At 40.7% G+C, this 27,649-nt stretch overlaps 2 protein-coding genes across 2 annotated transcripts in view; one reads left to right on the top strand and one right to left on the bottom strand.

The window, feature by feature from the left end:
• Positions 1-18,663, top strand: part of STK24 (serine/threonine kinase 24) — a 104,329-nt gene extending 85,666 nt beyond the window's left edge. The window contains exons 7-11 of the mRNA XM_007948160.2: positions 7,097-7,242; positions 10,275-10,398; positions 11,475-11,543; positions 15,202-15,338; positions 18,627-18,663. Coding sequence (XP_007946351.1) covers positions 7,097-7,242; positions 10,275-10,398; positions 11,475-11,543; positions 15,202-15,338; positions 18,627-18,663 — 513 coding nt within the window. The remainder of the gene's footprint in view (positions 1-7,096; positions 7,243-10,274; positions 10,399-11,474; positions 11,544-15,201; positions 15,339-18,626) is intronic.
• Positions 18,664-25,264: 6,601 nt separating this feature from the next.
• FARP1 (FERM, ARH/RhoGEF and pleckstrin domain protein 1) overlaps positions 25,265-27,649 on the bottom strand; it is a 402,545-nt gene continuing 400,160 nt past the window's right edge. The window contains exon 26 of the mRNA XM_042781959.1: positions 25,265-25,346. Coding sequence (XP_042637893.1) covers positions 25,265-25,346 — 82 coding nt within the window. The remainder of the gene's footprint in view (positions 25,347-27,649) is intronic.

Consider the following 27,649-nt stretch of genomic DNA (forward strand, 5'->3'; position numbering starts at 1 on the left):
AGAAAAAGGGAACATTGCATGGTTTAAAATCAAGAAGGTTGTGCGTCAGGGTTGTATCCTTTCACCATACTTACTCAGTCTGTATGCTGAGCAAATAATCCGAGAAGCTGGACTATATGAAGAACAACATAGCATCAGGATTGGAGGAAGAATCATTAACAACCTGCAATACACTGACGACACAACTTTGCTTGCTGAAAGTGAGGATGACTTGAAGTACTTACTGATGGAGATTGAAGAATACAATGTGCAGTATGGATTACATCTCAGTATAAAGAAAACAAGAATCCTCACAACTGGACCTATAAGCAGCATTATGATAAATGGAGAAAAGATTGAAATTGTCAAAAACTTCACATTGCTTGGTTCTACAATTGATGCCAATGGAAACGGCAGTCAGGACATCAGACGATGTATCACACTGGGTAAATCAGCTGCAAAGGACCTCTTTCAAGTGCTGAAGAGCAAAGATGTCTCCTTGAGGACTAAGGTGTGCCTGACACAAGCCATGGTATTGTCAATCAACTCATATGCATGCAAGAGCTGGACAGTGAATAAGGAAGAATTGAAGAGTTGATGCTTTTGAGTTGTGGTGTTGGAGAAGAATGCTGAAAGTACCGTGGACTGCTAAAAGAGCTAACAGATCTGTCCTGGAGCAAGTGCAGCCAGAATGCTCCTTGGAGGTGAGAATGGCCAGACTTCGTCTCACATACTTTGGTCATGTGAGAAGGGACCATTCCCTGGAGAAGGATCCATTCCCTGGAGAAGGATGTCATGCTTGGTAAGGTGGAAGGTTGATGAAAGAGGGGAAGGGCCTCAACGAGGTGGATTGACACAGTGGCAGTAGCGATGGGCTCAAGTGTAACAAGAATCATGGACCTGGCTCAGGAATGGGCGGTGTTGTATTCTGCTGTGCCTAAGGTCACTATGAGTTAGAAATGACTCGATATCATTTAACAACAACAGATTTTTTCGAGAATGGCTTAAAGTACAAATTCAGAGGAAACATTCTGCTGTCTTTAGTTGCACTTTGAAATAGCCCTTAATGGAAGATGTCATCATCAAAATTTCACCCAGCCTTCTCTGCTGAATACCATTCCACGGGGGTAGGGTAAGCAGAGCCCTTCAGTTTTGTTGATGGATATCCCAGAGGGCATCTTGTTTTGTGTAGCCACTTCAGTGTTGTTTTTCACTGAAGGAATGAGATCAGAGAAAGACACACCTTATTACAAAGTTCAAAGACAGTTTAAGTTCACTGCTTGTTCTGGTTACCTAGTGCTCTTCTGACAGAATATACCACGAATGGGATGGCCTTTACAAACAGTTTATTCCCTTACAATTTGGAGACTTTAAGTCTGAGTTCCACGTGCCAGGCTCTAGGGACTGGGTGAAAGCCCCTCAACCTTGGGCTTCAGCTCTGCCTCCAGCTCCTGGCCCACTGAAGCTAGAGGCATTTCTTTACTCAGTCAGTTGTTGGCTGCTGAGACTGAGAAGTCCAAGGTTGACAAGTAAAAAGGCACGATAACAGTGTTACCAAATCACATGGCAGGCCATTAATTTAAGTCCATTGGAAATCCCAAGATCGGCAGATCATGGCAGGCTGCTGAACAATGACACAGCTACATGCAGGGTCCAAGCTTGCCATAGGCTAGAGCCTATCCCTAAGGCGTCCCCTTGCATACAGGAAACAGACCTTATCCCAAAGGCAGTTACTCAGCTGCTTGTGGTAGATCCCACCATGGAGATGATTACCAGTCTCGTCATGGGGAATAACTACCACCAGCTGCTCAGTCACTCAACCAGGCCCAGCCATGTTGACATACAAATTTAACTACCACACTGCTATAAACATATTTTTACATTATCAGAGGACCACATTGAATTCATGTTGCTGTTTAAAATGTGATCCCTTGGAATCTAGCCTTTTCTTGGGTGAGTATGTTCGAGGCCTATGAATGCATGAAAGTACTTGTATTTTCTTAAGATCTTTACTATTGCAAACAGAAGATAAAACTCTACATCTGGATTCAGACGTACAAATTAAGAAAAAAATCTATGAAGATATTGTTCTTAAATTCTTACAGTCTACTCTTAGAGAAGAATCATCTGTCAGTATGCTCTGTGTGTGTGTTTCTTCCTCTTGTCAGCTGTCTTTATGATGTTCCCATTCATTGTTTTCTTTTTAAAAATGTGATTGATTTCTCTGAACTCCAAGTATGTTTTTCTTGATAATTTGTCTTTTAAGGATTATAATCTCTTACTTTCTTTTAGATTTTTCTAGTGTGTCATGGCCCATTGAGTTTGACGGATATTCTCCTTAATGTATGTGAAATCATAAATTTCTGATATTTTAGAGAAAAGACAGGCTATAAACCATCAAACTATTTTTAGTAATGGCTAAGCCTGCAAAATAATGGCTTACATATGTCTTTCAGGTAAATGTGTTCAGTTTCTAGTTAGCTGGCATGTGTTAGAAAAGAAGAAAGAAAAGAAATTTTTTAATCATATATATTTTTCTTTCCCCTCTGTTCACTTTCCCTTTTTGTGTTTAATTGGCTCTGGAAAAGCCATATAGCAGTAATGACTACGTACTTTGGTGTAATTTTTCTCACCAAATTGGGACATTTCCTTGGAAGTTTCTGTGCATTTTGGTGTTGCATATAGCATTATGTTATCCTTATTGTGTTTCTGCATATTCTTGCAGAATTAGTGGAAACACCAAGTCTCATCTTTTTTTTTTTTTAATGCATTTTATTGAAATATAATTTATATACAGTGAAATACACAAAACTAAAGTGCTATAGGTCAATGCATTTTTTTTTTTTTTCAATGTCCCTACCCCTCCCCTCCACCCCTGGCAACCAACAAAGAAAGTTTCCCTCCATATATAAACCTTTACTTGACCCTCCACAACAGCAAACTAATACTCTGTTTGTCCTTCTGTGGTTGACTTATTTCACTCAGCATAATGTCCTCCAAATTCATCCATATTATGCAGTGTTTTGCAGACTGTACATTATTCTTTACTTCTGCATAGCATTCCATCATGTGTATGTACCATAATTTGTTCATCTACTCTTCCGCTGATGGCACATAGGTTGTTTCCATCTTTTTGCTATTGTAAATAGTGCTGTGATGAACACACGTGTGCATGTATCTATTCCTGTCTTGGCTCTCACCTCTCTAGGATATATACCTAGTAATGGGATTGCTGGGTCAAATGGTATCTCCAATTCCAGCTTTCTAAGGGATCTCCATACTGCTTTCCACAGTGGTTGTATCACTTCACAGTTCCATCAGCAGTGTATGAGAGTCCCAATCTCTCCACATCCCCACCAGCATTTGTTATTTTCTGTCTTGTTGAACCTTGCCATCATTGCTGGGGTGAAGTGATATCTCATTGTTGTTTTGATTTGCATCTCTCTGATGGCCAGTGATCTTGAGCATCTCTTCATGTATTAGCTGGCCACCTGAATATCCTCCTTGGTGAAGTGTCTATTCATATCTTCTGCCTATTTTTCAATTGGATTTTTAATTCCTTTGGTGTTGAGGCATTGGAGTTTTCTATAAATCTTAGAGATAAGTCCCTGCCAGATAAGTAATTATCAGCAAATATGAATTTGTTGCTGTCATTTTTGTAATGTGTGTTTTCATGGTTTTGAGTTCTTTGTTCCATATAATTTTCTATGCTGAGTTCATTTTGTTTATGAATCGTGTTATCGCTTCCTTGTTGCTATTGTTTTAGTATTTGCTAAATATTTGTGTTGGTTCTCTTTTTTATTTTCATGTGAAGGTTTATCATTTATCTTTGAGGTTACCCTCTGATTTATAGTTTTCTTCTGGAATTTGAAGCAGTCCATTCTATCTTGTAGTTGTCTTGACTTCCGTACCATGTAGAAGTTCTGTAACAACAGTTTTTTCCCTCTTTTTGGTTTGCAGTTGTCCTCATTTGTCAACTGATGTCTCTGGTTCCCTGTTTACAATCTTGTAGGCTAATATACTTTGGATACTTCCGTAGCTGGGTTGGTTTCTGGGTTATATCATCATGTGTGTTAATGGTCAGTTGTTGTTGGCTGTTGTTGCTTCTCTGTCCAAAGGACTCCCTTTAGCATCTCTTGTCATCTTGGTCCCTTAATTTCTGCTTGTCTGGAAATGTCCTAATTTCACCATCATATTTGAGGGACATAATATAATTGCTGGGTATATAATTATTGGTTGTACATTTTTATCTTTCAGGGTTTTATATATACCATCCCACTGTCTTCTCGCCTGCATGGTTTCTGCTGAGAAATCTGAGCTTAGTCTTATTGGTTGCCCCTTGTAGGTAACTTTTCGTCTTTCCCATGCTGCTCTCATGATTCTTTGTCTTTGGTTTTGGTGCGTTTGATGATGATGTGTCTTGGTGATTTTCTTTTGGGGTTTATCCTGTTTGGGATTCATTGGACTTCCTGAATGGATATATTCTTATCTTTCATCATATCAAGGAAATTCTCCTCCAACAAATCTTGGATAATTTTCTCAGTGGTTTTATTTTTCTCTTCCTGTTCTGGAATTCCAACGACACGTAGGATATTCCTTTTGATGGTATCCCACATGAACCTTATGCTTTCTTCATTTTGTTTTGATCTTTTTTCTGACTAATCCCGTTCCAAAGAAGTATTCAGGTATTTATCTTCAATATCATTAATTCTGTCTTCAATTGCATCAATTCTACTCCTTTGCCCTTTCAGTGTGTTATCTATTTCTGACAATTTAGTATTAATCGTCTGGATTTCTATCTGTAGATTTTGAATCATTTCTAATTTTTCATTTGTCATTTTGTTCTTGTCTTTTAGGGTTTTGTCTGTGTTTTCCTTGATCTGTCTCTCAGTTCATTGAAGATACCTAAATATAATTCTTTTGAATTCCTTATCAGGGTGTTCCAATGCTGTGTCTTCCTCAGGAATGTGTTTTGGGTCTGTATCCTGGTCCCTTGTTTTTCCTGCTTTATCTTGCTTCTTTGTGTGGACTGTGATGCTCTGTTCTGTCTGAGGCATTGTGATGTTTTTGTGTTTATATTTAATTGGTGATTGTATGTTGGAGTGACTTGCCTGCGATTTTTGTTTTCTTTGTTTACGCAAGCAGGATACTGTCCTGTGCTCCTCTATTTGCTAGTTGACAGCACTTACACATTCACCACCTGTCTCCTTTTCTGTTGTCAGCCTCTTGTATATCCCTGCCGTCCTTGGCAAATGGTCCCTGGAATCCGAATAAGAATGCTATCACTTTAGAATTCAAAATGGTTGCCACTTGTAAATATTCAATATGGCTGTACACTCAGTGACTTTAAATATCCGAAATAGACACTGCTTGTAAACATTCCAAATGGCTGCATCCTTGCTCATTTTAAATATCCAGAATGGCTGCCATGTGTGAACAATGAAAATGGCTTTGCCCTCTGGACAGCGGAAGGTCAACTCAGAGGCCACCAGCGCAGTCGTCCCTGCAGCCCTTGGTGACCAGGGTGATCTTTACGTTAATTCTCAGGTCCCAATACCACTTGGAATTATTTAGGCTGTTGGTCCCGTCAGAGTAGCTAACAGCCCACAGCTCCAGCCATCTCTGTATTCACTGTTTTCTTTCAGGTCTTTTCACTCGTTGTTGCCTAATCCACTTCTGTATAGTTCTTTCAAAGCTCAGGGCTCCAGGATTATCTTCTGCATCTCTGTCAATTGGTTTTTCTTTTCTTTATTGAAGAGGGTCTGTGTAGCTTATCTGCCTATTCCTCCATCTTACCAGAAGTCCCCCAACTCTCATCTTAAAATGGGTGATTAGTTTTACAAGAGCATCGTGGATTTCTAATATGATGCCAGGTTTGATAAAGGAGTTAAATGGAGGCGTACTTAAAATCTTTAAGTCGCCACAAGTGACATACTCCAAGATTACCAATTCAGTGTCGTATTAATTTATTAAGCATTAGGTTGGAAATGGATGTGTCATTCTACATGTCCATGGTGCTGTGACTTCTGTATCGTGATTTTTGCTTCCAGCCACACCAGCCTCCAAGAATATACACACACCTGTGCACATCTTGATTTGTACATCTGATTAAAACTGTTTCTAGCTGCTTATTTTATTTGCCCAGCACACACATCTTCACTTTCACCCTTACCCCAAATATCCTGAGTAGAAGAATGAGAAGTTGAGGATATGAGTACTTCTGAAATATTTGGAGTGTCACAGTCACATAGACAGGCAGTGAGAAGTACTTAATGTGACCCTGGTTTTTCATAAGCTTGAAATCAATGAGTATGCCTGACTTTTGTTAATGAGGCACTAGTGATTTGGATTAAGTACGGACTTAGTCTAGCTTGTTGTTTTTGTGTTCCTGCCATCTACTTTTATTTGGGCTGTAGTTCATTTGGGAAGCATATTCCCTGTAATTGGGTTTGCTGTCTTCAAAGGCAAAGCATTTGGAAGAGCGCTGCTTGGCTGTGGCCATTCTGAGACCAGAGCATAGATAAAGTCCTTACCTTGAACCACAAAGGAAGGTACAAACATTTCTAAAATATCAAAGCTGATGACTAAAGAATTCAGACGCTCTTTAAGTATGCAAAAGAAAAGATATCTCCTGGCTTCTCTCCAGTTTATCTTAGATAAATTCAAGTTGATGTATTTATTTTATTATTTAATTTTTTGTGAAGTCAAACATTTGTGTACAAAGTTAACAAATTGGCACTGAACATATATTTCCTCTGTCACCAGAATTTGTAATAAAATTGTTTTTGTAAAGTTAGGAGATTGTAGTCTAGATGTGTCAAATGATCCTTTTGAAATTCTATTAAATGCATTTTTCTTTCATTACCTGCAGAACGTTGAGGACCCCCCCACTAGATAGTGAATGTTATGTTCACCACTGTACACCTACTTCCAATAACAGGATCTGAACAGTTTGTCTTTGAATAAATCATAGGAACGAAAGCTTTAAAGTAGAATTCCATCCTTGCTTATCTGTGTGGTTCTTTGACATTTTGAGGCATAAATAAGTCTGTTCTTTGACATGAAATCAAGTGAATTGTAGTGAATTTCCATCTCATACCATTCATTTGCTTTCCAGAGACCCACTGCTAAAGAGTTACTGAAACACAAGTTTATAATACGCAATGCAAAGAAAACATCTTACTTAACTGAGCTCATCGATAGGTACAAGCGATGGAAGGCTGAACAGAGCCATGACGACTCCAGCTCTGAAGATTCAGATGTGTAAGTCCAAGTCTGCTTCTGAGCAGGGTGGTGTGTGGGCATGTGGTGGCCTGCCGGTCACATCTCATCTCCTATTTAGGCCCCCTTTTTGTGGGAAGAGGTCTCAGATCATACTTCATTTGGAAAATATTTCATTTTCTAAAGGAGGTATGATCATGGCACATTCTATTTTCCATTTTAAAAAAGGAAAAGAAAACTCTCACTGCCATTAAGTTGATTCTACTAACCCCCTTTGGGTTTCCAAGGTGGTAAATCTTTATGGAAGTAAATTGCCCAGTCTTCCTTCCGCATTTTCCATCTAAAAGGAAAGTTTATTCAGTGTGTTAAGATTTCAGTCTAAAATAAGGAGAAAATTTTATTTAAGACATTTTGAAGATCTGAAATGTGTAGCCTTAAATTATGATTTGAAAGAGAGCTGAAGATCAGGAAACGAGTCTATTTCACAGTGCTTCTGAGAATGGTAGGGAGGGGAGGCCTCTCAAAAAGGGACTGGACTAGGTAGGCTTCAGACATTTTGAAGGGCAGGATGGTATGATGATTTCCTAAAATTTCTTGTTCTGGTGGATGCTTGGCATTGTAAAAGCTCTGCCAGGACGTTACTTCTTACAAACTGGTATAAAGTTAAATGTCTGGGAATTCCATTAAAAAAGTGAATACGGGTATAGGAGCAGTTTAAATACCTTATATGTAGGGAAAGTTGGATTCACTTCTCTAAAATTGGTGAAGAAAGGAAGCAGTTAGCAAAGTGTCATGTATTGAAGTCTTCTAAACCAGCCTGGGGAGCTCTGGTGGCACAGTGCCTAAGGCACTCGACTGCTAACCGAAGGCTGGCGGTTCACATCCCCCAGACACTCCTTGGAAGGAAGGTTGGGCAATCTATTTCCGTAGTGATACTGCCTCGGAAACCCAAGGAGGGGTCCTGATGGGTTGGGCCGACTCAGTGGCACATAACAACAACAAACCAGCCTTACCTCTTCTGCTTTTTTCCTTCACACCTCTGCCAGAAGTTAAAATTGAGCCACAGTTCAGGTCTGCATGCCAGGCCAGTTAAGTCAGAATTTCTAGGAATGGGACCCAGAGTGTCACCAAGTGATTCTGTTGTATAGCCCAGATTGAGAACCACTGACCTAGGAAATTGTTGAGGTCATGACATTGAAAATATAGAGGCTTGAATTAGAGTGAATACAGTGGGGCTGAAAAGATGAACACATTTGAGAAATATTTAGGATGGAACATGGTGATGGATTTGAATAAAGAGATAAGGAAGAAATTTCAGGCTTCATCAACTTTTGGTGAATAGCGGATGATAATTATTGAGATAATGACACTGGAGAAAAAGCTAGTTTGGGGAGGTTGTGGTACAAGAAAATGATGTTGATGTTGCACATGTTGAGTTTGGAACTGTTTATTCAACTGTTTATTCAAAAGATGATGGCTCTTTTGGTTGCTTTGTGGTGCTCTAACAGGAAATACCATAAATGGGATGACTTTAACAAACAAGAGCTTATCCTCTTAGAGTTTTGGAGGCTAGAAGTCCAGGCTCTAGGAGCTGTGTAAAAAGCCCCTTAACCTTGGGTTTCAGCTCTGCCTCTTGTTCCTGGCCCACTGAAGCTGGAAGTATCACATCACTCAGGCAGCTACCTGAGTCTGACAAACTCAAGGTTGACAAGTAAGAAGGCACAGTCCCATTATCACCAAACCACACAGCAGGCCATTGATTCAAGTCCATTGAAAGTCCCAAGATCAGCAGAGCATGGCAGGCTCCTGAATGAAGACTTGGGTACATGTAGGGTCCAAGCGTGCCAAAAAGCTATTGACCATTCTCAAAGCTTCTCCTAATGTACAGGAAGCAGACTATATCGCTAAAGCTACTCAGCTGCTTGCGTCAGATTCCACCATGGAGTTGGTTGCCATTCTCATCATGGGGAATCTGCAACTGGCTGCCCAGTCACTCAAAACCAGGCCCAACCATGGTGACATATAACCTTAACTACCACAATATGCAATTCAGAGTTGCATGCAGGTATCTTAGCGTTGAGGTGAAGTGGGTAGGCAGGTGATACAGATTATTTAAGAGTTGCCACTTTATAAATAATAACTGGAACCATGAGAAGGATTGGTGTAATTCAGAACATAAGTGTAGAAAGAGGAGAATCTGAGGTTTAAAATCAAACACTGGGGAACGCCAGCACAGAGAATCAGGAAGTAGAATCTGTGAAAGGACAAGTTGTAGCCTGGCAGGTCAGAGGAGATCCAGATCCAGGTGCAGCACCAGGTGTTGGAGACTCTTTAGCAGAGGAGGGAGGATAATTTGCTGCTGAGAAGTCAAGGTGGGTAAGGACTGAAAAGTAACTCACTTGTGATGTGCAGAGAATTGGTGATCTTGGTGATAGCATTTTGAGGAACACAGGGTTGGCAAATACTAGATTGGAGTGAGTTTTGGAGTGAGTAGAAGGTAAAAAGTGGAGGTAGTAAGTGTAGCGAACATGTTCAAGAAATGTGACTGAGAGACACGGGGCTGTAGCTAGAGGAGAGGCTGTATCCAAGAAGGATTTTTTTCTTTCTTGGGGAAAAGAAAGTATGTTTAAATGTTGGTAGGTAGGAGCAAAAGGGCAAAAAGTGAAGCACGAGAGCGGGCTGTTGGAAGAGGTAGAGCAATTGTTACTAGAGAAAAAATGCCTCTTTTCATGTTAGTAGGAGGTTTGGATGGATGGAGTACAGCCTGTGACACAAGTAAGTCTAGGGGTAGGAGGTTAGGGGATTCCATTCTGATGTGCTCTCTTTGCTCTGTGAGGTTGGAGGAAGGGTCATCTTTTCAGAATTCAGGAAGGACGGGGCAGAGTTGTGCTTTGTGGGGCAGGAGGAGATTAGAAGTTGTTGTGGGGGATGAGGGTGAGAATGGAAGGAGGGCATTTGTAGCAAGATGGTGGGCATCATCAGTGCCTGGTTGAGTTGGAGAATGTAAATTCACTAGTCCCCCCCCAGGGCCAGTGTGTGCTTGTTGATGGAATTGCCTCAATTTCTGTTTTAAGGGAAACAGATAACCAGGCATCTGGAGGCAGTGACTCTGGAGACTGGATCTTCACAATCCGAGAAAAAGATCCAAAGAATCTTGAGAATGGAGCGCTTCAGCCATCGGATTTAGAAAGAAACAAGGTACAGTAAGCTCATACTAGAATGATTGAAAATTTAGATGGCAACTCTTGTCAGCAGTTAGCAGCATTTCTGAATCACTTTTGTGTAAAGTTGCTGTGTGAGTGGGCTGGGTTGTCACTTGTGGCAGCCTGCTGTAGAACTTTGCTGTTACAGAATTGACAGATGAAGAGATTTAGTTTCATCAGATTACCCAGAGACTCAGGTCTAAGAATTTAGACTCTGAACTGTTCTATAGTGCTAAATTCTGCCCTCTAACCTTGCTGTCAAATCAGAATTTCCTGACACTTGGACAGGAGTTGGGGTGGGAGTGGAAGACGTGGAATTTCATGGATGGAATGGCTTTATAACTCTCTGTATGGGACCATGTCTATTTTACATATTGAGGTTGCTCATATAATGTGCCGTAATTGTTGACTTGAATTCTGTGTAAGGACTTTAAATATGCTGTTTTTGGCACTTACACAAACCTATTTTTGATTCATTGGTATCATGCATGTTTAAGTTTATGAATAACTATATTTTTAGGATAGTTTTAAAGCACAGTGGTATAGTTTCTCTTAGGCATGTTGGAAGCATTGGTTCTTCCAAGGTGATTCTACAAATCCTGCTTTGATAAGTGGATGAAAGTCATTACTTGTTTAGTTAGGGGTTGCAAAATAATAGAAAATAAGCCACACCCATGTGATAGCCACTTGTAGTAGCCTAATTTGATCTTACTTACATTTCCAGAGTTTAATTAGGAAAGTCCTTGTACATGGATAGTGCAAAGGTGAGATTCAGCCCAGCTATACCTACACACAATACTGTTTAGTCCCTTTCTGCAGGGAGCCCAGAGACCATGGAGTGCACAGCTGCATGGGTTTCGCATGTCACTGAAAATTAAACTTTGCGATGACACTGTAGTCTAGTGAGAGACAGTCCTAGTGAGACATCACTATGAACAGAGAACATTTCCTAAGGGTGAGGCTATAGAAATAGACTATGTGCTTTGATAGTCCAAATAAGAAACTTACTGAATTACTGTGCACATGAATGAGAGGTTAAATATTTCTGATTACCTTTTTTCCTCCCCCAAGATGAAAGACATCCCAAAGAGACCTTTCTCCCAGTGTTTATCTACAATTATTTCTCCACTGTTTGCAGAGGTAAGATACCTGACTTACTTTGGGAAGGGGGAGAAAGAGAAGGACACTGCTGCTTCTGTGATGATGTTAATAGTAGTGGGAAGCATTAAAACAAACTGGCATCAGCAGGTTCAGAGAGTCTGTTGTGCCTCATGTAAAGTTGGTTGGCACTGTGTTCCTTGTGCACAGCTGGTTTCCCTGGGAGCTGGGCTTTTGTCAGGTCTCTCTTTTGGGAAATGCCCAGTATGCTGAGGGTTACAGATGAGACATCAGTGACCCAACCTGAGTCCGTATATTATCAGGGTGATTTTTAACTTCAATTGTGATTTTTTTTTATATAAAGTCTAGTTGGGTGCAGCCAAATCTTTGTGCCTCAGACAAATTTATCACAGTGTTAAAAGTAGGTTTTGTTTTACAGAAGATAGCAAATTCCCTTTGAGTCCTTATGTTTCCAATTGTGCCCACAGATTTCACTTCAATCTTTACCCTCAATACCCAGAGTCACCAGGTTATGAACACAGGACCATTTGGTACCACCCTTGACAGATTTTCCTGGATATTTTATTTGTCCTGGGATGTCCATAGGAGTCCTTGGGTGGCTCCAACAGTTAAATGTTCAACTAGAGCCAGGTATACGGAGGCAATATGTGAGGGCCCAGCTACTTAATGGTTGAAGGGTGCTCAGATTTTTGGACCATGGTAGCTCAGCTTGTACAGGGGCTCCACTGATTCAAACCTACTCGGAGGCACATGTTAGAAGACAGGCCTGGCAATCAGCTTCCAATAGATCACAGCCTTGAAAACCCTATGGAGCAGTCTTGCTCTGCACCCATGGGGTCACCGTGAGTAGGAACCAGTCTGATGGCAGTTAACAACAGCCACCCAGCAAGGATGTCCTTAAAGTGCCATTTTGCTTTTTATTTTTGTTATTTGAGAGATTTGACTCTTAGGGTTTTCTTGATGCTCAGTTGCTTCCCCATGATCCTGCCATTGCTGGTTTAATAGGATCAATCAGGCAGTTAGTAGAAGTGGCATAGTTTCCTCTTTTGTCTGAGGCTGCTTATTTTTTATTGGGCACACAAAGACACTATTGTGAAATTATTATTCATTATCCACTTTCAATTAATTGCAAATGTAATAATACTCTTGCTTTTTCAGCTAACCTAAAAGTAAACTCAAAGATAATCTTTTCCTATGTATTATCATTAGCTTAGAGTTCAAAGTGTTTACTGTACATTGTTGTATATAATTCTCATATAAATTTAATAATGTCATTATCCTTACTTTTACAAATGAGAACTTGGGAGACAAGCATTTCATGCTCTGTCTGATCCCACAAGCCAAGCCCAGGTCTCTGAGTCCCAACATAGAGCTCATCCTTCTGGCACAGGACTTCCCCGGGGCCACCCCTTCTGCATTTCCTTGTTTCTGCTATGTTCCTTATTCGAAACAAAAGTGTGGGTCTGGGGCAGGGTGGGGCGGCAGAAGAAAGTAGTTGTAGAAAATGGGAGGGAGAGTGGTGGACTGGACATTACTCTCTTGGGCTTGTTAATACTGTTATACATTTATTCACGGTTAAGTGATTGGGAATCCTAAACAAACACAGGTGGCCATCTCAAGGTCACCTTTGTTGCAGTCAAAGATAAGAAGGATCATAGGAACAAATGTTCTCAGAAATGCACCCTTTGTCCCACCAGCAACAGACTTTTCCATTTCCTCTTTATGTCCTATTTAGAAGTAGAGAATGAGAAGCCATTGCTTTTAGATTGAGATTTATTCTAGAAATGACATGTTTTCATAACAGCCTGTGATGTCAGAGCCAAATGTTTTATGAAGTATTTCTTACTGGCCCTAAAGCTGGGATGGAAGGAAGGGGGTTCCAGAAGAAGACGCTGTGCTTACTATCACTGCAGCTGGGACTGCAGCTTATCTGAGCTGCTTTTTGGCACTGAGCTATGCTTTATCTTGACTTGATTTTCATGTTCACATTTTGGGTGAATCCCAACAAGATATTTAGCGTTGGCCTTAAAATGAGGGAGGTTCCAGAATACACTGTTATGATCTCTCAGGAGAGCAGAGGTGCCAGCACTTACTCAGTCAAGAGGGACATTGCAGATTCCAAGAGTTTAGGGCTGCCACTTACTGTGTATGAAATAGACTGTTTTGACAACACACTGGATAGGCAGTTGGCTGGATTTGAGAGCCAACTAAGCTTTAGATCAGAAGTTACTCAACTCTGATTGCAACAGTTTTACTGTTGCAATCAGAGTTGAATAACTTCTGATAGGCTTTTAAATTACATCTCTGGTATGCTATTAGAATTGGAGTAGAAAAAGAAAACCCTTGAGAGGACAGATCATCATGGACAGATTTCAAAAAGGTACACAGAAAGCTAGCTGTCTCTGTTCCTGTCAGTAAATCAAACCCATTGCCATCTGGTTGATTCTGCCTAATATTGACCCTAAAGGACAGGGTAGAACTTGCCCCATGTAGAGTTCCCAAGGCTTTAATCTTTAGTGAAGCAGATTGTCACATCTTTCTTCCATGGAGAAGCTGTTGGATTCAAACTGCTGACTCTGGTTGCAGCTGAGGGTGTAACCACTCTGCCACTAGAGCTCCTCTTTTCCTAGCTATCGCTCACTGCTGTGGAGTAGTGTCCAACTCATAGCGACCACTCCTTGGATTTCTGAGGCAGTATCTCTATGGAAGCAGATTGCCTAACCTTCCTTGTGAGGAGTGGTTGGTGGGTTTGAACTGCCAGCCTTCTGGTTAGCAGTCAAATGCCTTAGGCGTGATGCCACGAGAACTCTGAAATCTATAGAAGATGATAATTTAGGTCTGACTATTGTCATTTCTATGCATAATGTTCAGAGCATCCAAAGAGCTTTTTCTTGAAAGGAATCTGAAGTGACCCTGTGTTACTGAGCACACAGTGGGTTTGGCCATTTTAACTCAAATGAGAATGAGTGAGATGAGCGAAATGAGTAAGATGGATTTGGCAGGAGAAAAGAGACAGAATAATTTCTCAAAGATCCGTCTCCCTGAACAGAAGCAGTTAGGGAAGTTTTAGTATATGGTGCAAGTGAGAAGTTATACATATTCAAAATTTTGGGAGAGGTGTCATGCCTTATTCATAGGGGGTGGGGTTATAGCTTAGCACAGAAGTGGCTGATGGACCCCTTGCTTCTGAAATGGGTCTGTGTGGCACCAGTGATGTAATTTCAGTGATTTTTGGTTCCTTGACATAAATTTTAATGTTCTGGGTTCAGTTAGAGGGCAAAGTTGGTCTTTCTAGTCAGGCTTCTGGGTCTGCCTGGGACCAGTTTGAATTTATGGCTGAAAGGTATCTGTAAGCAGGAGGGTTGGTAGGAAGTGGGGTGGGGTATTTCTAATTTGGCTGATTTGTTGCTGATTAGGGCTTGTTTATTACTTATGGTGTCCCTTGGTCCTATCCCTAGAAGTGAGAAGAGGCTTTCTCTCTAGCTTAACTGGCCTCAGAGGTAAAAACAAGTTTCATAAACTAGTTGGCTTCACCAGCTGAAGACATCGCCTGAGTTGTGCATGGCTACAGTAATGTTATCATTCCAGATGCTTTGTTGTTCCTTCAACTCAGTGCCTGGCATTTCTTGAGTTCATGCCTGTCATGCTCATGCTGTTCTTTCTGTTGGTGTGTTTCAAGTTGAAGGAGAAGAGCCAGGCGTGCGGAGGCAACATGGGGTCCATAGAGGAACTGCGTGGGGCCATCTACCTAGCAGAAGAGGCGTGCCCTGGGATTTCTGACACCATGGTGGCCCAGCTTGTACAGCGGCTCCAGAGGTAACTGTCACCAGTGTCTTCACTGTATTTTCACCAGATTTCCTTTGCTGGGAATGGGTACACTTCCAAGAGGATCAGAACGCATGTTGTCATCTGGATGCTTTGTTCTTGGTCTGTTTCTTTTCTCTTATTGGCCACAGGGTTGAAGCAGAATCAAGTTAGAGGGGACTTTGTTCTGAACTATGGAAATCCACTAGTGTGGATCTGGACACTGTTGGGGAGGACCACAGAGAGTTGTGCATGTGTAGTTCTGCCCCATAAAATGCAGGGTGATTTAAGATGTCTGCTGCTCTGAATTACCTGCAGAGTATATAATCCTTAGCCACATGTTTATAATTCTCAGTTGGGTTTTGTGCTTTAAAATGAAGTGTCCAGAAATGCCAGGGATTGTGGCTCAGTGAAGTAAATGAGAGTGGACATGGAGCATGCGCTTTTCCTTTCTGGCTGCCCCAGTTCTCACTCTGCCTTGGGCCCCGGAACCTTGTTGGTGCCAGCATGTGTGCAGTGTGCACTAGGCTGCAAGGGGCTCCCTGCCCCCACAGCCTTGGGCTACAGGTGCACTAGGCTGAGTGGTGAGTGGAACGGGGAGTGCCTTTGGCTTTACTTCTTCACAGTGGGGACAGTGATGATGGAAGGGGCTGCCTGTTGTCCTGTGTAGGGTCCCTTCCACTGGCGACATCAAGAGAAAACCACAATCTTGACTCTTCAGGGTGTGGTTTATTCTCCTGAACTCAGACTCCTTAGGAAAAAATATTTCAACCTTTTACCTTGCTTTACAGTTTAGACTAGAAAATAGCTTTTTAATTGCTGGCCCTCAATTTAATTGAACTGAGTGAAGGAATCAATTATTATCTATCTGGGTAATTTTTTCTCTTTTTGGGGGAGGGCGTGGGGAGAGTACTGAAAGCAGTATCACATTATAGGCATGAAGGAAAATAGAATTTCAAAAGTCACCCATATTCTCATACAATACAGTTTACATTATTACATTTGTTAGTGTCTGTCTGTCCAGTATGGATATGCTGTGGCATTTCTGTCATAGTTTTGTCATAAAATTCCTTGAGATTTTAGCCTATAATACTACTATTGCATGAACTTAATATTGGTCCAGTTTTCTGATTTCTCAAAGATACTTGGTATCATTTCTCTTTACCTCATTCTAGTGTCATTTATTTCTCAAGTAGAGCTAAACAAATAAAGCTAGACCAGAAACAGTATTTTTCTCATTTTAGATTTTATTTTCTGCTTTTTTTTAATTGTCCCTTTGAGTACTCTGGCATTTTCCATATTGTCTAGAATTACCTGGAGTTATGAATGGTTGCTATATGTGACTCAGTTTCCCCACTAATGTGAGCACACAGACAGGGTAGCCTGTGTATATGTAATTTTCCATAGTTTCCAGTGCTGAGGCCCCTTTATTGCTTTGTTATGCTTACTTTAGTTGCTGTCTGGTAGAAATGTACAATGTATACTGCAAATAAAATTTTAAATTATATGTAACTACATTAAAAAGTAGAAAGAAACAGGTGAAAATCATTTTACTGATATATTTTAACTCGGTATGTCCAAAATGCTATTAAAATTTCAACATGTAGTTGATAACAAAAATTAATGTTATTGATTGATTGTAGGAAGCCTTTAAAGTTTGGTGTGTTTTGCACTTAGCAGCTCATCTCAGTTTGAACTTGGCACATCAAGTGCTCATTAGTCATTTCTGGCTGGTGTCACCATATTGGACAACGCAGTCTATACCTGCCTGATGGCTACATTCTATTTCTTTCCAAGTCCTAAGGTGGAGATATTAATACCAATAATACTACATTATTCTTCTTTCGCCTCTTTATCTCTCCTCTTTCTTTTTCTTGGTGATGTGTGCACATCTCTCTCCTTCATCAGTCTTCAGATGACTCAGTGGTTGGGGAGGGTGCCCTTATCCTGTTCCCACAGGCCTTTGAGGCATTTCAAGCTCTTGCTTTTGCATCTATCACAGATATGATGCCAAAACCTTTGCTTATGCTTCTTAACAGTTTTGCTGTCAAACACATCCCTTTAGTGGATCACCTTAAAGAAAATGAGCACCGACTTTTACTAGAGCACTTTAAAGTCTCTCTAGATCTTAGTTTGAATTACATTATGCTATGAGCTCCTCCCAAGAGTTAGTCATTTATGTCTCTTGAAATTTGAGCCTTAGGACTTGTACCTAAAGTGTGCTTTTCAAGAAGGTCTTGTGTGATCATTTTTTTCCAGAGAGTGCCAAGTATTTTAAATCCTGTAAAAGAGGAGCTCTAGTGTGGAGTGTTTGAGATGAGTCCTATTATTTTATCTCCTCAGTCACTTCCTGGCCCTATGACTTAGAGTCAGTTTTGGGAGGTGGCTGAAGGAAATGTACTGGCGTTAAAGGGATCTCCCATCCACACCCTTTTTTTGTATGCTGCATTATGGCAGTACTGTAGAATTAGTGCAAACAGAAGAAATTATCCATGAACCTACCACTCTGGGTCAGTTACTATTATCTTTTTGTGCATTTCCTTCCATTGTTGTGTATAAGTGATAAGCTTACTACATTTTTTATGTGTCTGCAAATTATACCCCACATGTAATTTTGTGTACACTTATCATTAATTTGTATATATTTTTGTATTGTTTAAAATCTACATAATCAGTTTTTAATATCTAAATCTTTCATTCCATATGCTATAATTTATTAAACCATTTCTCTTAGACTTCTTAGTGTTTCCAATATATTATAATTATGATAAACTGAGGAGACATTTGCGTGCAAATACATTTTTCTTTTGGACTGCATTTATGAAATATTTCTAAGAAGTGGATTTATTTGTATAAGCATAAATACATTTGTGACCAATAACGGTTTCCTGCACTCACCTTAGCAATGTATATATGCATTTCTGGGATCTGATTAGTCATTGGGTACTATAGATGTTTCAGTTTCAAAATTGATTATAAATAAAGGGGTATCGCCTTACTGGTCTATTCTTATTTCTTTGCTCTCCACAGCATCTGAGCACATGCTCACTTTTCGTTATGTGTTTCTATTTTACGGATTTAATCTGTCTGAAAAGTTTTTGTTTGGAATCACGATTTTCTTCATTTTTACAAATTCTGTGTGTAGTAGATATATTAACCCATTGATAGTTATTCCACTTTTTTTTTTAACTTGGGAATTTCTATACTGACTGCAGTTTTGTTGGTTTTTCCTTTGTTATTTGAATTGTTGCATGGGGTTGGAGAAATGATATTTATTCACCTCTTTTTCTCTTTCCCCAGATATTCTCTAAGTGGTGGAGGAACCTCATCCCATTGAAATTTCTTTGGCATTGGGGTTTTGTTTTATTCTTCTCTCTTCCTCATCCTCCTCCTTTTTAAAAGTCAACGAGAACCCTTTGCTGACTCCGCTGAAGAGGTGTGCGATTGCGGGGTGTGCCCCTGAAGCCATGGGCGCCTGTCCAGGGATATACACATTCCTCACTGTGCCACAGCAAGATGAAGTCTCTCAGATGGGTGGGGAGGGCCAGCTCCTTCAAGCGATCATTTTATTTTATTGTTTCTATTTTTAACCATAGTGCACATATTCAAGGAAAGTGTCTTCAAAACAGAAACCAACCCTGAAATGTATATTTGGGATTATGATAAGGCAACTGATGAAATGAAACCTCAGGTATCCTGCTTTAAGTTGAACTCCCCCGGGAGATGGAGAATCGCTCTGGTGGATTGGTGTACAGATTTGTATATAGTGTCATTTTTACGGAAACCCTTTTGGCGTGCATAAAGAATCACTGTGTACAAATTGGCCAAGTGCTTCTGTAGATAAAGTCAGTGGAGTAAATATTTGACAGGCCATAACTTGAGTCTATTGCCTTGCCTTTATTAAACATGTAAATTTTGAATTATGTGACCAGTGATTTGAGTTTTATTTTGTATTTGCAGGGTTTGCCATTAATAATAATTAGTGCCCCTCTTATGGAAAACTCCTGTTTGTACCTCAACAAATGCAAATTTTCCTCATTTGCCCTATATCCCTTTTGGTACACTTGGAAGTTGATTTTCTTTTTCATTGATGGTACTATTTCTTAGTGTTTTAAATTGGAACGTATCTTGCCTCATGAAGCTTTAAATTATTACTTTAAGTAAGTTTCTCCCAGATGGAGCGCTCTTGTTTAACATTTGTTTTGAATTGTGCCACTGCCAATCCTGCACCAGATGTACCGTCTTTTTCGATATTATTTTCTGTTGAACCTTGTAGTGAAATCTGCATATCATCTTTCCCACCTAAAAATGTCTGAATGCTTACACCAATAAATTTTATAACACACTTATTTTGCATACGCTCCTTGACATGTGATCTTAAGAGGGAAGTGCACCTGCAGAGATGTGCCATGTGTGTGGGTAGTATGTGTAATGGGACATGTCAGAAGACTAAAGGAAAACGTGCTCAGATTGAAAATGCTGAATATTCAAGCCAGCTCCCTATGCAACTTGTTAAAAATTAGTGCTTGAGAAGGTGTTGAATGTTGGTGATGTGTAAAATTGCTGTACCTCTTCCAAAGGACCTTGATTAAAGGTTGTTTTATTCTTTTTAAGGAGCCCATATCCATTAGATTGTCTATATTTTTCTTGGCTTGCTGTAGGGGAGAGAGTAGTTGTAGCAATTCTTTATTGCCTGGCTTAGGTTGGCATTCCTTTGTATCTGTGGATGCTAATTATTGTCATCTCCTCGTTGTTGGTGTGCTAGTTTGTTGGTGTGCTAGTTCTCGAGGGGTAAGACTTTTGGAAACCAGGAAGTTAGTGAGTAAACTCCTGGGTGGAAGATAAGTATCTGCTGGCCTAGTGGCCTGGGATATTATAGGAGAGGCCAGAGCCCTGAGCCAGAGAAGTGAGAGTGGGTGGTTACTGGCCAGATGAGTTAATGGGGTCTTGTTTTTTAACTCTAAAATTAAGTCATGAATTTTTAGAAGTAGATTTGGGTCAAACTGTTAATTTCTATAAAGGATGCATTTTGGTCAGAAATAGATCTTAATTGCTAATATTTACTTCATTATTTTGGAGCAAGAATTTTAATTTGAACTAAATTCTGCTAATATTTTATTTTGTGTTTCTAGAGAGTATTCTGTATGGGGGGAATATTTGGCAGAAGCCACAGATCAGTTTTGCCATTGAGGGAGAAAGAATCACTGAAGAGAGATGAGTCGGTATTGTCCAAGGTGTGTTGCTTGTCTGGTTTCAAGAAAGCCAGTATAGACAGTTTTATGACTTACAGAGTTCTTCAAATTTACAAACACTGAGATCATGACTGTGGGTTCTAAAACAGTCTCAAGTGCTGATAGCTATGGTTATGCTCACAGGGAGATGGGAGGCTACACAAGCGTACGGGGTGAACAGTTAGTAGATACCCTGCAATCACTTGGTTGGTATAGTGCATACTTCCTTCTATCTCCTGTGAAAAGCAGCAAGTTAGTTTCTGAGTTTATTAGAAGCATTTTCTGTAGATTAAGCTTCCTGGGGAAGAGGTTTGACTGGATTTTAGAAGTTGATCACCTCCCTGTATAATCTCTTCTGGCTTGTTACTTTCTGTAGATAAAATATCAGCTGAAGTGTTTAGGGGAGAACCTTGTTAGCCAAGGAGACTAGCATTTCATGTATCCATGCCAGGTTCTTCATTGGAAGAGAGAGGCCGGGTACCGGCACTAAAAATGAACCTGCTTAGGCCATGTAAACTGTAGTTGGTATTTAGCCAGACCTGTGGGTGCTCAGCATTTGAGAAAGATTGACCAATACTGTTGGTATATTTGCCTAGACTGCAGACAATGCGTATGCGGCCTGGTGTAGGAAACTAATTACACAGAAATGTGTGGTAGGACAGAAATGGTGGCAGTGGTCTGACTGTATTTGGCCTGGTAGTTTTGTTTATGTCTTTTCTGTGTCCCCAGCCAATTGCGTTACCTGTGGGGGCCACCAGTGTGGTTTGTGATGCCATGGCAATGTTACAGCTAGTCTCCTTTTATTTTTTTTTTAAATAGTATTTTATTGTGTTTTAGGTTAATTTCCACAGCAAATTTGGTTCCCCTTGAACAATTTTTATACCGATTGTTCTGTGCCATTGGTTATAGTGTTTACAATGTGTCAGTATTCTCATTATAGTCATTCGATTTACTCTGTTTCTGTTGATCTAGCTTCCCTGCCCCACCGTGCCATCTCATCCATGATTTTGGGTAACTGTTGATAGTTTTGTCCCATACAGTTAATTATTTGAGAGAGCACATTACTCACAGGTGATATTGTTTATTTTATAAGCCAATCCATTATTTGTCCTAAAGGTGACCTGCAGAAATAGCTTCAATTCCAAATTCAAAGGGTATCTTAGGGGGAGGTAGCCTTGGGGGTTATTCTGATCTCTTTTCAGTCCAGTAGGCCTGGTGGTGGTTTAGGAATTTGAGTTTTGTTCTTCATCTTTCTCCTGAGGACCTTGTGCCCCTGGTCAGAACAGTCAGTAGTGGTGGCTGGGCACCATCTAGCCTCAGATTAGAAGAGGCTGTGGTTCATGTGGACTCTTCTCCTTTTCTTGATATAATGAAGTGCCACATCCCTTCTGAATCCCATAGCTTTGAAACCTCAGGTTGGTCTTGTGTTTAGTCCAGTTCTCTATGTAGTGTTTTGTACTTTTCATTTGGCAAATCATATGGCCAGTTTATAAGCATTTTTATATTTCCTTAAACAATATGACTTCTGTATTTTGGCTACAAAATATGGCAATAAATGTGGAGGGTGTTACAGAGGGATGTTAAGCACAGGTACTGTATTATGCAAGGGTCAATAAAGTTCATAGAAAATGATCATTTTTGTAATTTTGTGTATTGTGTGTAGAGAGGGTTTCTGGAAAAAAAAATCCATTTATTTTGGCAGTTTGGGAAGGGTCTAAGTTACCCATATTATTTTAACTTAGTCTTTTGTGTTCACAAGGGGTTAGGTAATGTATATATCTACTACTATAGATTGAATTGCAGTTCCCCCAAAATGTGTTGAAATCCTAACCCCTGCTTCTGTAAATAGTCCTAGTGGTGCAGTGGTTAAAGTGCTTGGGCGCCAACGGAATGGTTGGCAGTTTACCCCATCAGCCACTCCACAGAAGAAAGATGTAGCCATCTGCTTCCATGAAGATTTATAGCCTTGGAAACCCTATGGGGCAGTTCTACTCTGTCTGCAGGGTTGCTGTCAGTCAGAATTGATTAGAGGCAGTGCAGTAATTTTGGTTTGGTACCTATAAATAGGACCCTGTTCAGAAACAGGGGTTTTCTTGTGTTCCATTAAATGAGGTCATACCAGTGTAGACTAGATCCTAAATCGAATCACTCCTGAGTTATTATAGACCAAAGCAGACTCAGAAATGCACACTGGGGGAAGAGAGACTCCAAGGAGCCCAGGAGCTTGCCCAAGGGTCCAGCCTCAGTTTGGGCATCTGGCTTGCTGAACTATGAGAAGATAAATTTCTGTTCTTTAAAGCCACCCACTTATGGTACTTATGTTACAGCAGCACTAGGTGACTAAGACACCCACCTGGCTCCCAGTTTATTAAGATAGATAAAGACATAGTATTATACATTTTCCCTCTGTAGTTGATTTATCCAAATCCTTATAAACTGAAAAAGGGAGATACTCACAGTTTTGTGTGTGTAACAGTTCTGCAGGTCTACTGTTTTCCAGAAAATGGGTGGGTGGGTGGGTGGGGAGGTGGCACAAGAACGATGTCAGCACTCAGCTGGGGTCTAGTTAGCTCTGAAGTTCTGCAGCAGGGAAACAGAGGTCTCCATCACAGATCTGAATCACAAGTGTGTAGTAAATGGATGAGAGTCATCGAGAAATATGAGCTACAGGTATCAGTACTTCAGAATTCAGTGATAGGTGACTTCTGGAGGGACAGTTTCTTCTGACACTACCTCTGCTATCTCTGCTGCTCTGTGACTCTGGTCAAATGCACTGCAGCTTCACGTCCCCAGGGTGTTTGTTCTGCCTTTGGGATGTTAGAGAAACCTCAGAGCCCGTATTTCCAGGGCCTTTCACAGTTGTGTCTCCCTCAAGGGAATGTAGCCCCAGCCACTTCCTCCTCACTTTCTTGAGTAGGTCTTACCCTTTATTAGCTGCTAATTCTCGATTTCCTTCTAGAAATGTTTTATTTCCCCCAAAGCAAACAAATTGAAGAAAGAATTTAAACATTTCAAAATGTCTTGGTGCATGGTTTAGTCTCTGTTCTCTCTTGCTTTCACACCTACCCTGAACAGCCAACATCTTCCCCTGACCAGCAGGGAGGTGGTACCGTTGGCCTGTGGCCATCCCCTGCCACACACATTTGATGAAAATAAAGACAAGAGACAAGGTTGGTTGTTTTGCCTTAAAACTTCAGTATGCTGGACTGTGGCGTGAGGTATTTTTATTCCCTTTTGTTAGTATTTAAAACCATCTGGTACATATTGTAAGGCAAATGGTTAACAAGTCTCAAGCTATTCGTCCATTTGTAAATGGCCGTTCCCACTTGACCAGTCACAGCTCCCCAAAGTCTGTGTGTTTCCTGCGTGTTTCTGCGTGGGTCGGCTTTCCCAGCTGTAGTGTAGAGTGTTGGATGAGAGCTATGTTGAATTGGCCTCTTCGTCCTCTGGACTGTGTTAGACTCGCTTTAGAAAGGACTTTCAGTATTAAGGGAATAGCAGCCACCCCGATCACCAGAGAGAATAGGCAAATGTTTTTTCAACTAGTGGGCCCAAGCACTTGTTGGAAACCAAGTTCCCTGTGTAGTCCGACTGTCAAGGTTGTGCAGTGTCATACTGTTGATACCCCATGCCTGGGGGGAATGAGTATAAAAAAGGAGAAAAGAATGTTGATTTCTGAAGACAGGCACAATATATACTACCATAAATGCGCAGTTTCAAACCACAGTTGAAGTAGGATATAGGAATAATAATGGGTGCCTGGGGGACTACGTACCATTACTTTATAGTGTTTTTGCATCCACATACACTCACAAAAACTCTCCATAACGTAACATATCACAAATGGCCCTGATTAATGATGTACAAGTTTTTCATGCTCGTGAAACAAACAGCAAAACACCACGGCTTAGTATCTTCCCATTGTGTACACCACTCACAGTACAGTGATAGCCAGGTATTGCACTGGATTTCTGCTTCTCTGTTAACAGAAAACAAGCCTGCTACACTTTGTAAATAGTAATCACTTAAGCAATTTGGTCAACTTGCGCCAAGTAGTAGGTCTGATAAGAAGAGTTTCATTGGAGCATGAAACCCCAAAGTGGAAAGGAACACTGTGGTGCAAAACGCTTACTCATCTAAGAAGGCAGTCCTACTATTCTATTATTATAAAAGTAGAAAGATTGAAAAAAACGAAATCTGAAAATGATCTCATTTGCTTAAGACTCAGTCATGTGTATTGCAAACACTGGAAAATGCATATTCCATTTTAAAATGCAACAGCCTGTTGATCAAAATAATAATAAAAAAGTGTCTTTTTTAAGAAAAAGAAGAGCACTTGCCCTATTGGTTGAACGGATGTATATGTACTACTTTTAAGGTGCAGCTGTGGAGGGAAAAAAATGTCATTTGGCACTATAGTAATGACAATGTTTTAATACTGGCACAAGCTTAAAAAAAAAATAAAACCACCAAAAGAATGACAAATAGACTGGCACCCAGGATTGGAGGTGGGAGCACTTCCATTCAGATGAGAAATCAACAGTGGAAAAGACAAGGTTAAAAAATGGTTCTGCAGAGACAGATGAGAGTTGCTGTAAAACAGCATTTTTTGTTTTTCAGACAGGTGTTACTTTTACTAATACAGAAGGAAGTAATGTCTTCTGGAGAGCAGCCACTGCTGGAACAATCAACAAGTGTGTCCAGCCATCAGTACACATGAGATTCTTTGTGACTTAAAACGTGGGTGCGTGAGGCTGAGCTGGTGGCACTTCGGATCACCTCCATCCACCTAAAACAGAAGAAAATGTCATGAAAGCCTTGGACCACTTTTTGTAAGCCTGTGTCTCTGATTTCTCTTGTTTCTAACAGCTTCACGATACTTGGTGATCATTCCTTTCCAAGCACAGCATACTGGAATACCTCCTGGTGTGTAACTGCAGCAGTGGAAAACTTCTGAAACGGAATCTTAGGACCCAAGCACATGAAAGCCGGGCTAAGGGTTCCTCCTATTGCTGCTGAAGAACACAGTTTGAGAACCAACTGACCTGGTGACTTCATTTTGTAGGGACCAGAAGTACCAGGATGGACGTAACCTGCTGGGGGGGCAGCGTGGGGTGCAGAAGCACTAGAGGGCAACCATTTACTTGCCTTTTCCTGTAGCACATTCCAGTTTGAGCAGTCTGGAGTCAGATGGCTTCTGGCTGGTGGGAGAGCTCTACCTTGCCATGTTTTTTTCATGCATATAATAGAAAACAGTGGTGTGCTGAGGCGCCTCAGGAGGGTATCCCATCTTTCTTGGTGGAGTTTTTATTTTATACATTTGAGTAGCTGCTATATTCTAGGTCCTAATTTGGGTATCCACCACCTGTCAGTTGTCATACAGTGTTGGCGTGTTTGTTGCTAGAGCCGTATCTAGAAATAGAGGTATTTCAGATACCTGCAGGGTCACCTATAGTGACAGGTTTCAGTGTTAAGACAGACTAGGAAAAAAGACCTTGTGATCTACTTATGAAAATTTGGCCAGTGAGAACCATATAGATCACAGGATATTATCCAAGTCTTTGACCTGTTTACTTTGGACACATTGGGATAATTCCCTGGAGAAGGACATCATGTTTGGTAAAGGCAAGGGCCAACAAAGGTTGAGTGAACCCTCAATGAGCTGGACACAATGGCTGCAGCAATGGACTCAATTTACAGTGAGGATGAAGATGATACAGGACCAGGCACCATTTTGTTCTGTTACATATGGGGTTGCCAGAAGCAGAGCTGACTTGACAGCAACTAACCAAACCAAAACGAAACTCACTGCCCTCGAGTCAGACCCGACTCATAATAACCTCTCCTTGGGTTTCTGAGGCTATCACTACAGAAGTAGATTGCCTAACCTTCCTTCTGAGTAGTAGCTGGTGGGTTTGAACTGCCAGCCTTCTAGTTAGCAGTTAATTACCTTAGGCACTAAGCCACCAGAGATATTTTGGACATAGCAGTGGTTCTCAACCTTGATTGTTGAAAGCAAAGAGGACTTGACGCATTTAGCCTTAAGTATGAATTATACCTAAGAAAACAAAAATCCTCACAACTGGACCAATAAGCAACATGATGATAAATGGAGAAGATTGAAGTTGTCAGGGATTTCATTTTACTTGGATCCACAGTCAACACCAATGGAAGCAGCAATCAAGAAATCAGACAAAGAGAGGACTTCCAGTAAGGTAGAGGAATAGGCAGACAAGCAACACAGACCCTCTTCAACAAAGAAAAGGAAAACCAATTGACAGAGATACAGAAGATAATCCTGGAGCCCTGAGCTTTGAAAGGAACAATACAGAAGTGGATTAGGCACCAACTAGTGGAAAAACCTGAAAGAAAACAGGGAGTACAGAGACTGTTGGAGCTGCGGACTGTCAGCTACTCTGACGGGACCAACAGCCTGAATATTTCCATGGACTGTTGGGACCTGAGATAAGACCTAAAGATCAACCCTGGTCACCAAGGGCTGCAGGGATGATTGTGCTGGTGGCCTATGAGTAGGAAGGGAAACAGCAAGGAGGGAGACAACCTGAGCTGTTGACTTTCTGCTGTCTGGAGGGCACAGCCACTTTGAATGTTTACAAGTGGCAACCATTTTGGATTTTAAAATGATAGCATTCTCATTTGGATTCCAGGAACCTAAGAATGGGCTGTTTGCTAAGGTTGGCAGGGATATACAAGAGTCTGACAACAGGAAAGGAGACAGGTGGTTAGTGTACAGGTGCTGTCAACTAGGGAATGGAGCACAGCACAGTACCCTGCTTGTGTAGATAACATACAAAGAAAATGAAAATCGCAGGCAAGTCACTCCAACATACGATCACCAATTAAATGTAAACACAAAAACATCACAATGCCTCGAAGACAACAGAGCATCATAGTGCACACAAAGAAGCAAGATAAAGCAGGAGAAACAAGGGACCAGGAAACAGACCCAAAACCCATCCCTGAGGAAGATGCAGCATTGGAACTCCCTGATAAGGAATTAAAAAAAATTATATTTAGGTATCTTCAACAAATTGAGAGACAGATAAGGAAAACACAGAGAAAACCCTAGAA

The sequence above is a fragment of the Orycteropus afer genome, unplaced genomic scaffold (genome assembly GCF_000298275.1).
Source record: "Orycteropus afer afer isolate SDZICR_OR568_19922 unplaced genomic scaffold, OryAfe1.0 scaffold00206, whole genome shotgun sequence".
Classification (NCBI taxonomy): domain Eukaryota; kingdom Metazoa; phylum Chordata; class Mammalia; order Tubulidentata; family Orycteropodidae; genus Orycteropus; species Orycteropus afer.